The sequence below is a fragment of the Myodes glareolus genome, chromosome 3 (assembly GCF_982192425.1).
Source record: "Myodes glareolus chromosome 3, mMyoGla1.1, whole genome shotgun sequence".
Lineage (NCBI taxonomy): Eukaryota > Metazoa > Chordata > Mammalia > Rodentia > Cricetidae > Myodes > Myodes glareolus.
The window spans coordinates 104545031-104557112 of record NC_142028.1 but is presented as its reverse complement, the minus strand read 5'-3'; the positions used below and the strand labels follow the sequence as shown (position 1 = coordinate 104557112).

Here is a 12082-nt window from a genome sequence, read left to right as displayed (position 1 = left end):
ACTTAGAAACAAATCTTTAAAAAGTAAAAAATAAAGCAATCAAAGAAATAGATCAGATGCAAACATATTAAGACAGTAGTACAAGAACTCGGAAAAATCAAAACAACTTAATTCCCTCCAAATTTACTAGCCCTACAGCAATGCCATCTAGTGAGAGTGAGTTGGATAAAATACCAAAGACAGTGGGAACAATCTGCGCCTCCCACGCAGAGCACAGCCTCAGGTAAAGCACGCTGCCCTGGGGGCTCCAGGAAAACAGCATCGTGGCACATCTGGAACTTGACTTTGTCAAGCAGCTCTTTATCCGTTTCCTTTCTAGGGCTCCCATTACAACTACAAACTGATAATGGTCCTGCTTATACAAACAAATGATTTAAGGAGTTTTACAATTTATGTAATATTAATCACATTACTGAAATCCCTTACAATCCACATGATCAGGCTGGTGTAGAATGACACCATCACAGAAATGGCAAATTTTAAAAGTAAAAAGAAGGTGTGTATGCCCATCTAAATCCCCACAAACTATGCTAACTTCAAATTTGTTCACTTTAAAGGTTAATACGTCTGCTGCCCAAAAGCATTTTGCTCTGAAGGAGACACAGCCTACAACATATGTTGAATGGAAAAATCTAGAGACAAACCAATGGAAAGGGCCTGATATTCTTCTAACATCAAGGCGAGGTTATGCTTGTATCTTTCCAGAAAATGAATAACCAGATGGCTCCCACTCCAATGCATCAGACCAGGACAGCATCCCAGAGACCACCAGTCAAATAAAACATCTAAAAATAGACTGAAAACCCATTAAGAGGAGACATTCCAGGAGGAAAAATAAGGCAATGACTTACGGAGATAACAAGGACATAATTCTACTGACCCCAAAACGATGCTGTTGTGTTTACTGACTATATTACATGATAATTCTCAGCTTGTCAATGCAGACTCCAATTGCCTTTTGTCAGGGGAAATAAAGGGCATGCCTGTAATAGGAGACAGTACGATGTTTTCCCGTAAAGGTTGTTTTTAGACGTTTTTACTGCCCGTTCCAGCAGTGACTATTGGAATACAAAGAGAGGTCTCAAAGATGACCTGACTGATTAGTAAAACTACTACTATTGCAACAAAAAATATGAGCAGAAATGAATCAAGGCATGAGTGAATTGAGGACCACGGTCTTACAAAACAGAACCACTTTAGATTATCTGTTGCTCAGGCACAATCTTGGGTGTCATCCATGTCCTGGCATGTGTGGCTTTGATGTGTCAGATGTCTCTCATACTGTGGGTGGTCAAATTAATGATCTGCATAGGGGAATAAACAAAATCTCTCAAGTGACCTTTGAAAGGCCATCATCGTTAGGTGGCTTTCCCCTTTCCTAGGTTCCTCTGGTAGCTATTCTTATAATTCTGCTAGGCTTGCCTATACTAGTTAGACTAGCCATGCAGGTATTGCATTCAATCTTGGCTTCTATTAAAGTCACAATTTTCTCTTTAAAAAATAAAAGGGGGTATAGAGGGCATGAAGGTCATTGTGCTCACAGGTCATTAGGGAAACCAGGAATGTTAAACACACAGGGTTGTCCCCTCAAACGGAAGGATGTATAACTTGTTATCAGCACAGAAGACTGGGAGAGGATGTGGTTAACAGCCTGGTGACCTTTGTGCTTTCTGTATGGTTGAGACCACAGCGGATCCTCCTCATCAATCTATAGGACCTATCCTTATGGAAAGTGTCACTTGTACTACAAATTGTTCCGATGTAGTCAGGCCATGGGCTTTTATTGTGCACACAGGATTAAGTTAATTGTCAACAGGAAAGTTTTCACCAAATTGGGCTGTGCTTAAATATGCCTGAAATAAACTACTCAGGGTCAAATTCCCAAAGTTTGAACCACACCAGCCGCTTAGTCATGCTGAAGCAAATTACCTCTTGCGTTCCACAAATCACTGCTCTGCTGGCAAGGGTGGTCACAGAGACCCCTGAAGGAGAAACAATGACCATAAGCATGTTCAGACTCACAGACAAACAGCCGGATGAAATATGAAAGACAGTGGGTGATATGAAAGGAATTCGCCATAGATAGAAATAATGAGGAAAAACTAATTTGAAATTTGGAAGTAAAAAACATAATAGATCAAATAAACTCAGTGGAAATTATCAGTAAGAATGGATGGTGAGGGAAAGAACATCTAAGCATCTAAACATGAAGACAAGGTGGAGAAAATGAAGCAATCCAACAAGGACAAAGGTAAATTAATGAGCAGGCGCCAATGGAAATTCATATGATACTCTGAAAAGATCAAATTTATTGGATTATAGGCATAGAAAAAAAGAGAAGAAACTCATGTATAAAGACATGGAAAGTGTTTTTCAAATGAATCAAGCAGAAAACATTCCAAATTTAGGGAGAGATTGTCAGTCCAGATACAGAAGACATTCAGAACACCACACAGAGATCAGAAAAGAGACTTCTCTCACCATACTATAATTAAAATAGTAGGGACTGGAGAGATAGTTCAGCAGTTTGTCAGAATTTCCTATTCTTCTAAAGGAGTCAAGTTTGGTTGCCAGCACCCAACTAAGGTGGCTCTCCACTGCCTGTAATCTCGGTTCTGAGGGATTCAATGCCCTGTCAGACGCCTGCCACGTGTGGCATACACTCACACAGACACACAGGCACACACAAAAACAAACCTGAAAAAAAAATCAGACAGTAAATATACAGAACAAAGTTTATTGAATTTCTAGATTTATGTGTTTACTTTGGAGTACTTGTGGAACTCAAGAGGCTAAAAAAAAGGTGAGGGTAGCTGGGCAATGGTGGCGTACGCCTTTAATCCCAGCACTCGGGAGGCAGAGGCAGGTGGATCTCTGTGAGTTCAAGACGAGCCTGGTCTACAAGGGCGAATTCCAGGACAGGCTCCAAAGCTACAGAGAAACCCTGTCTCGAAAAACCAAAAATAAAATTAAAAAAAGGTGAGGGTGAGGGTATAGTAGAATACACACACTAGAAAATAGAGGGAAAGATACTGGAAGTTAAAATTTTAAGCAGTGATGAGGTAGAAGTATGGGGTGAGAAAAGGGTGGGGAGTTTGTTAACCAAAACTAAGGATGGAAGAAAAGCCCTTATACACACACACACACACACACACACATATGCACGCATACACATATATGTGTGAGAAATGTGTGTGTGTGTGAAACTCTCTTCTAAATATTTGTATTTATACACATAGATTAGAGCTGTCTTTGGCCTCAACTAGAGAAGGTTCTCTCTGTAGTGGACAGCTGTTAATGCAGAGATTCATACTTGGCATTAGTAAGTGACTACTGAATGGCTAGTCCTAAATAAGACATCTATTTCAACACACACACACACACACACAAATGTATAAAGGAAAAATGATCACTTTTTAATTTTTGTGTATGTAAAATATCATTTATATGAATAGGTGTTTTGCCTACATGCATGTCTGTGCACCACGTGTATGCAGTGCCATAGTTTGAAAGAGGGCATCAGATCCCCTGGAGCTGAAGTAACAGTTTCAAGGAGCCTTGGCAGGTCCTGGGGATCGAATCCAGGTTCTCTGGAAGAGAAGTGTGTGTGCATGCACATGCTTGTGTGAGTCTATGTGCACCATATCTATGCAAGCAAGAAACCACGGAGGCCAAAAGAGGGTAGCATATCTGAACCCTGGTCCTCTACAAAAGCAGAGAGTACACTTTACTGCTGAGCCATGTTTCCAGCCCCAACATTCAATTTTTGAACGAACAGGTGAGGAAATGTCTTTACTGGTACAGCGTAGTATGCAGCCTGAAAAAGGCTTTACAGTAAGTTTGTAGTGTCCTAACTTAGGAAGTTGAAGTGCCCTGATGATCCCGAATGTATTGAATCTGAAAATCAAGAGCAGAGAGCCCTGTGCTTGGGCGAGGCAGTGTGACCTGTGGCGAAGCAAGCAAACCCTGTCACTCCTGCAGACTCCAGCTTCCTAAGGTTTGGTCTCCTCTCATGAAAATGGTTGTCCACACGGTAGTGTGAGGAATATAGCTAACGCATGGTGTTCCATATCACTCTCTCCTCAGACTCTGGATTCTGATTATAAATTCTCGAGTCTGAGATTATAAGAAAATAAGATATGAACAAGGAGCTCGTCTGGAAGTAGAAAGGGGACTAACCAGTAAATCGGGAAGTCTCTGGTAAAGGTACGGCCCGGTACTGGGCAATTTCTTAGCTTCTCGCAGTCTCTTTATGCTGGATTCCATTTGTCGTTCCTATGTGGACTAACAAATTAGGCCTTGCCTCCACCTGCCTGCTAGAGTTTGAAAGCATCTCTCTCGTGAGGTGACCGTGGGAGTGGGCGTGAGGAACTTGCGGCCACGAGAGGGCAGCATTCTCCCTCCCAGGTTCTCTCGATCCTTCCTGAAAACCCCTCAGTGCAACCTGAAGAGAACAAAACGCCGGTGTGGGGGTCTCCTCTCCACTACCACCACATTGCCTTTAAGAAGCAGTTTCTCAGAACTCCACGAACAAGCAGGACTCCGCCGACATTCTCGCGATGTCATCACCGGAAGTGGGTGGCGGTAGGAACTCGGAGTTCTCGCGAGAACCCGGCGGGAAGTGGGTGGCGGCCCGGCCGGAGCTGAGCGCATCACTGGTCGGCTTTCGCTAGCTCCAGCGGCTGTAGCCATTGCCTCCGGCGCTGTTCCCTGAGCTCTCGCCTCGCCGCGGTCTTTCCTGCCCGGAGCTCGCGCGCTCGGCCTCCCGCTGTCCGGCGGTGCCTGTCGCCCGGCGTCCGGAGCCGCCGTCCCGGTCCTCGGTTGGTCTGCCGTTAGGCCGCGCCTCAGGCCCTGTTCGTGGCGACGCCGGCAGGTGATGCCAAATACAGCCATGAAGAAAAAGGTGCTGCTGATGGGCAAGAGCGGGTCGGGGAAGACCAGCATGAGGTCGATCATCTTTGCCAATTATATCGCGCGCGACACCAGGCGCCTGGGTGCCACCATCGACGTGGAGCACTCCCACGTTCGATTCCTGGGGAACCTGGTGCTGAACCTGTGGGACTGTGGCGGCCAGGACACCTTTATGGAAAATTACTTCACCAGCCAGCGGGACAACATCTTCCGTAATGTGGAGGTGCTGATATACGTGTTTGACGTGGAGAGCCGCGAACTGGAAAAGGACATGCATTATTACCAGTCGTGTCTGGAAGCCATCCTCCAGAATTCACCTGACGCCAAAATCTTCTGCCTAGTGCACAAAATGGATCTGGTTCAGGAAGATCAACGTGACCTGATTTTTAAAGAGCGAGAGGAAGACCTGAGGCGTTTGTCTCGCCCGCTGGAGTGCGCTTGTTTCCGAACGTCCATCTGGGATGAGACGCTCTACAAAGCCTGGTCCAGCATCGTCTATCAGCTGATCCCCAACGTTCAGCAGCTGGAGATGAACCTCAGGAATTTTGCCCAGATTATTGAGGCTGATGAAGTTCTGCTGTTCGAGAGAGCTACGTTCTTGGTGATTTCCCACTACCAATGCAAAGAGCAGCGTGATGTGCACCGCTTTGAGAAGATCAGCAACATCATCAAGCAGTTCAAGCTAAGCTGCAGTAAATTAGCCGCTTCTTTCCAGAGCATGGAAGTGAGGAATTCTAACTTCGCTGCCTTCATCGACATCTTCACATCAAACACGTATGTGATGGTGGTCATGTCAGATCCATCCATCCCTTCTGCAGCTACTCTGATCAACATTCGTAATGCCAGGAAACACTTTGAGAAGCTAGAGAGAGTAGATGGTCCCAAGCACAGCCTCCTCATGCGTTGAGTAATGCCAAATGCTCTTTAGTAAAATGCTGAATTACCTTTCTTTTCTTTGCATCCCCTGTTTTTGATATTCATGTCGTGTGCTTAAAAGTGAGCTTTGAAACGTGTGCTTAGGATCCCATATCTTCCGTATTCTTTGCATTGGACACTATTTACTCAGCTACCCAGTAGAGCTTCAAGATGGCCTTTATGAAAAGTTGGTGTGGTGTAACACTAAAGTAGGGGATTTGTGTGCGTGTTCTGGTTACCTGGTTATAATAGATAAGAATATTAAAGTAGTTATCTTCTGTATTATCAGATTACAAAGGTGGGATGTTACTATTTTATCAGCAGGATATTAAAATGTATTTCTAAGTCCTCGGTTTCAATCATGAATAAACAATTATTATTAGCAATTTAAAATGTTGTTTGAAATAATTTGAAAGTCCTTAATAGTAAAGATTGTGATTAACCAGAAGTATTGTTTGGCTGGCAAGCTTCCCGTTTCCCTAGTTGGGCCTCCATCACTCCAGCAGTGCTTTGTAGCAGCTGTAGCTGTGGGACTGGAGTGGTTAAGAGCACTGTCTGCTCTTCCACAATACCTGGGTTCAATTCGCAGGATTCCGAGCACCCACGTGGCAATTTACATCCATCTCTAACTCCAGTTCTAGGGGATCCAACACCATCTTCTGACCTCTGCTATCACCGGGCACAGAACAGCTAAACACATAAAAAAAAAAAATTTTAAGTGAAAATTGTATTAAAGGACTAGGTATTTATATAATGTAGCTCAACTGGTATATGACTTGCCTAGCAATGCACAAGATTCTGGGTCCAGACACCAGCAACACATAAAAAACGGGGTAATAGTGCATGCCTATAATCCCCGGTGAAGGCAGGATTGCGAGTTCAAGGTCATCAAGTTTGAGACTAGAGAAAACATGAGGATCTCCCCCCACCCTCAACCCAAGAAGTTCTCAGGCTAGGGATAGAGCTCAACGGTAAAGTACTTGTCTAGCAGATGAAGCCCTAGATTCAAATCCCAGTTCTGACCCTTTTCTTTGAAGTTTGGCAAGACATTTGATTTCACTGTGCCTTTTCCCTTGTTTGTGGGCCCAGTAAGAATACAACATAGGACTGCCAAAAGTTTAACAGAGGAAGCATCCAGAATAGTGCACCTTGTTAGCCTTGACCACTGAGCCCTTTCTCTAATTATAGCATGTGACATTGGCTAAGCTTGAACCCTTGCAATGCCATGTATTTTAATTTAGCCTCACAACCTGAGAGATGGTTACTTCTATCACTAATACATGAGGAAACTGGTACGACCTTAAGGTGAGACACAGCAACATTCTTTCTGACCAGACCTTCCTATTACACCCCTCTACCACCATTGAAGAAAAGTTGTTTTAAAGAACAAACAAAAAATAAAAACCTAGCTTTTGCTAAACATCAGCTCATTCCCCGTAATCCCAGTATTCAGGAGGCTAAGGTAAGATGATCATAAATTTAAGCACAGCCTGTGTTATATATAGTAAAAGTAAAGTCTTACCTCAAAGGAAAAAAAAACCATTCCTATCATTTTAGGTACAGATCATGTAATTCCAAATTTACAAACTGAAGAAACCAAGGCCCCAGAATTAGTATTTTGCCATTTGTATTTATCTGGAAATTAAATGATACTGAGCAGCAAATCACTTCCTTTGTGAGGAGCGATTCTGAGGTTCCTAATATGCATTGGCCATATACGGTATGGCAAAAAACTATTGCTATTGATATAAACTACCCCACGCCAGTCCTAGTAACAGCTTAAAGGCTGTGTTAAGTAGAGCAGAGACTTCTGATCAACCTCGAACTTTTCATTTTACACATGAGGCAGTACGGATAAGTGATAGGGCTTTAATGTTTCTAAGCTTTCTACATTATTTACTAAACACTAGTAGTAGGTGTAATGACAGGTTCCCTACCTACTAAATATATGGTGGAAACTGGGCATGGTGTCACCACCTTATATAATCCCAGCATTTAGAGACAAGCAGAAAGACCAATCACTCACTTAGGCCACCCTGGTCTACACAGGGAGTTCCAGGCCAACCAGGACTACATAGAAAGACCCTGCCTCAAAATAAAACAAAGAAAAAAACAAAAACCTGTTGTAATAAGTCTAGATTCTAGGGAGTAAAATGCAAGTAACAAAACACTCTTACCTGTATCACTGAGCCTTTCAAATTATTTTGACCAAGTTGTACTTTTATATGTGGTAAATCAGTGTGTTCAAGGCATAATTCTTTTTGAAATAAAGAGAATTCCAGACAGGTGGCAAAACACTGAATATTTATTCTAGACAGTAGTATGTAGAACACATTTAATAAATAATTCTTAGGGCACAGACAGTTTCCACTTAAGAGCATGGACTAGCAGGCTCTCAGTGAATAAAGAAAAAGGTGATCTTTAGAGAACCAGGTCTGAACTTCATACTGTCTTCACACATTAAACAAAATGTCTTGAACACATTTTCTTTTAGTATACTAAGACAAAAATAGTTTGCTTTTATACAGGTCTCAAGAATTCCTGTTTATACATTAGATAAAATAGAAGTAATACCTTATAGCTGAGAATAAGTAAAGGTTTCAAAATGCCTGTTTAGTTTATTTTGTTCAGCTTAATCCCTGCCCTCCAAATGATCTTTAACTTCTCAAACTGTTCTTTATCCCACTTGGTAACATTTTTCATGCTCAGCAACATTACATGCTTGCCCTCTTTAAACATTTAATTTTCAGGGGCTGGGAGTGCATCCTTAAGGCTCCTAGGTTTGATCCCACCTCCACCATAATAGAGACATACTTGCATCTACAGTTTTACTTAATGTAGAAGTCCATTTGCACAGTTTAATCTTTGTGAAGAAAACAAGGTATACTCTTTGTAACCAAAGGGGGAAAAAAAAACTACTTATTTACCCCTTCTTTTATTCTGTCATAGAAGCACACAAAATTCAAATACTTAAGTATCTGCACCAATGAAATGTGACCCATGGGATATGTGTTTATGTGTGTTTGTATGCACATGCATACCCCATAGACATCTATATAGGTTACAAAGGTAGGTATCTAAGTTTGTATATAAATGCTGTGACCAGAGATCACACACAATTTGGGGGAAGTGTCTAATGAAGATACTAAGTGAAAGCTAGGCAAACATCTGTAGTTCCAGCACTTGGGAGGCTGAGGCAGGAAGATTGCTGTGAGACTAACCTGAACAAAATAGCAAGAGCTCCTCTCACAACCAAAACAAAACAGACAAAAAAAAAAAAGTTAAACAACACACTTCAAAAAAAGGTTCAGAGCATGGTTTGGACCATGGTTTGGAGAGGACAGATTAAGACTTCAAGGTGGAAAATGTGATTTGTTCTGAGCCTTGTCCAGACAAGGGTCTCACTGTGCAGCCCTGGGTATCCTGGAACTATGTAGACTAGACTCGGAGATCTGATTGCCTCTGCCTGCTGAGTGCTGGGATTAGAGGTTTGTGTTGTTTTTTGTTTTGTTTTGTTTTGTTTTTTGGTTTGGTTTATCGAGACAGGGTGTCTCTGTGTAGCCCCGGCTGTCCTGAAACTCGTTCTGTTTACTTGGCTGGCCTGGAACTCTAATCTAAGAGATCTGCCTCTCTCTGTCTCCCAAGTGCTAAAGGATTAAAGGCGTTTACCACCATGCCCAGCTCAAAAGTGTTTATTAATTAGAGGATTTAATGTTGTTTTGAGCTTTAAAAGGAACTATAACTGACTAGAGAGATGTTTACTCTGGAGATTCAAGTTCAAGTCCTAACACATGGAAGCTAATACCAGCCTGTAATTCAAGTTCCAGGGGATCTGACTCCCGCTGCAGGCCTCCCCTGGGGACAAGACACTAAAGTGGTACACAGACATGCAGGCAAACATCCACACACGAAAAAAGAATTTAAAAAATAACTAACTGGTATGATTAAAGGTTATTAAATTTTTCAAGTCAAAATAATTAAAGAACTGACTGAGGTGAGCTAGAAGAGCAAGGGAAATACTCCAAAAGATCCCAGGGGAAGAAAAGAGGATTCTAAGTAGAGCTGTCTTTAAATTAGAACCCTATTCTAGAATTACAATAAATCATCAAGGGGCTTCTAAGCAAGCACATGATCAAAGTAATTACTTATTATCGTCAAAGGGAACTTCAGGAGATACAGGATGGAAAGATGCCAAAAGCATTAAGTTACAATCAGTTTGGGAAAACTAGATTAAAGATTTTGTTCATGGTGCTAAAATGGAAATAAGCATGTCAGAACACTGAGCAGACCATAGGTAAATTTCAGTGACTCCTAAGTAATATATATCCAGATATTTGATCTTTTGACTCTCATAATGAAGGGCTCCTAGAGCAATACACACACAATAGCATACTGTTTCTTAAACGTACCTCAGGGCTAATATGAATCATAACCTCTTAGCAGAAAACTGTTGAACATGAAGAGACACTAACCCACTCAACATTTGGCACTGGCAGGCCTTGCCCTTCTCTCCCATTTCCTCTGCCTTATCTCCTTATTTGGCTACTTCCTCCTCCTGAGGCTGACTACTACCAAGCAATCAGCAATCAGAAGTCCGCTTTGGTTCACCTAATTAACATGCCAATTAAAATTAAATACCTCGTACTAACACAGGTTTCCCCCCCACACCTTAACTTTATAAACCGCCACCTGCTTATCCACCATGTCTGTCTTTCACTTCTTTATGTCTCCAGAGGGACAAACACTCCTTCCTCCCCCCTTCCCTTGTTCTCTTCCTTCTCCCTCATACCCTACCTCCTTTACCACAGTGTCCTAGCCCACTCTAGCATAGACCTCTCCTTTTCCTCCTTTAAAACTTGCCTCCGCAAGGTCATTTGCTGCTGTTTTCTGCCTGAATCAGAAAGCAGCCACTTTAACTTCCCTCTCTATGAAAACAGGTGTTTGGGTGTGGTTTGTGCCTAAGCTAGGGTCCAGGAGGAAGCCCCCACTATTCAGGAGTCTCTTTCAGAACTCGTAAATTACCAGGGAAGCATATCTGGGATTTCTAGGACCTCTCTTAAGCATTTTTAAAAAGGTATCTCAGATGATCCTAGTACAGTTGGTCCCTGCATTCCACTCTAGCCATTTACCTCCCTAGCTTCAACACCAGCAGGCTAGCTACACCTGCTATCTCAATTATGAAGGTTAAATAAGCATGCACATTAAATACTCAGCTTTGGCTCTGACAAGATGCCAAATAGCATATTCTGAATATGCTATTCAGAATTTAGATACTAGGTTGTCTGTAAAACAGACGACTGAATGGCTTCCCTACAGTCCCTGCTTTGCTGTATTCATGAAACCCAGCACCTGACCTTTTTCCTTTCCACTGCCATGAAGGAGCTCTTACACGGTCCCTCTGATGCTCAGCCCATCTACTTCCAGTACTCTTTCCTCTGACCTTTCTCCTCTCTCATTTCCTAGAAGACTTGTGGACAAGATTTAGATATTACAAACTGAGACAATACAAGGAACTGAAGGAGACAAATCAACCTTTCAGTACCTCTTCTGCTCACGCTTATTCAGGCGCACGCATTCATTTCTTGGATGTTACAAACAAACCCAGTTCTGGGCCAGAAGCCCTGACAATAAGGCAAAGTGTACAAATGTCACAATTACTTAAATCCATGTTCATTTTTCTCAAATTATTTTTGGATATTCAGTAGGCATTAGGGAACTTTAATAGATTCTGATCAGTAACATAAAACTTGTTGCTTTCCCCCAAATACCCCATATCACCCATAGACAAGAATAGAACAGATTTGTTAATTTTTCATTTATATTTTTGTTAAATATAAACTAGGATTAAATTCTCAATCTATGTAGACGAAATAATACAGTTTGGCAGTATTCTTTAAATGTCCGGTCATCTTCTACCTTTCCCCTTTTCTCAATTCATTCTGTCTTATCACATGTATTTTATCCATCAACATCAGGCTGCAGGATCAGTATACTTGGAATTCATTAAGCCTGTTTACAATTTCCAAACTATCTAAATACGACACATTTCAAAAGACCTAAATGCCTAAAGACATTACAAGAAGCCGAAGTGCATCCATAACTCCTTTGACCTTGGAAAGAGTATTACACTTCCAATGTGTGTCTCTAGATGGGCTGCAGCTGAATGACAAGGCTTCAGTTTAAGTGCATCACAGCTAAGTTAACTGGAAACTGCTTCATCTTGTCAAATCAGAGATTCTCTTGCTTCAAGGCTCTT

General features: G+C 42.0%; 2 protein-coding genes across 2 annotated transcripts in view; one reads left to right on the top strand and one right to left on the bottom strand.

Moving 5' to 3' along the window:
* Positions 1–4626: 4626 nt before the first annotated feature.
* Positions 4627–6219, top strand: Rraga (Ras related GTP binding A). The gene has a single exon (XM_048453028.3). The coding sequence runs from the start codon at positions 4877–4879 to the stop codon at positions 5816–5818; it is 942 nt and encodes a 313-aa protein (XP_048308985.1). The 5' UTR covers positions 4627–4876; the 3' UTR covers positions 5819–6219.
* Positions 6220–8113: 1894 nt separating this feature from the next.
* Positions 8114–12082, bottom strand: part of Haus6 (HAUS augmin like complex subunit 6) — a 41895-nt gene continuing 37926 nt past the window's right edge. The window contains 1 exon segment of the mRNA XM_048453029.3: positions 8114–12082. Within this exon segment, the coding sequence (XP_048308986.3) occupies positions 12050–12082 (33 nt within the window). The 3' untranslated portion in view covers positions 8114–12049.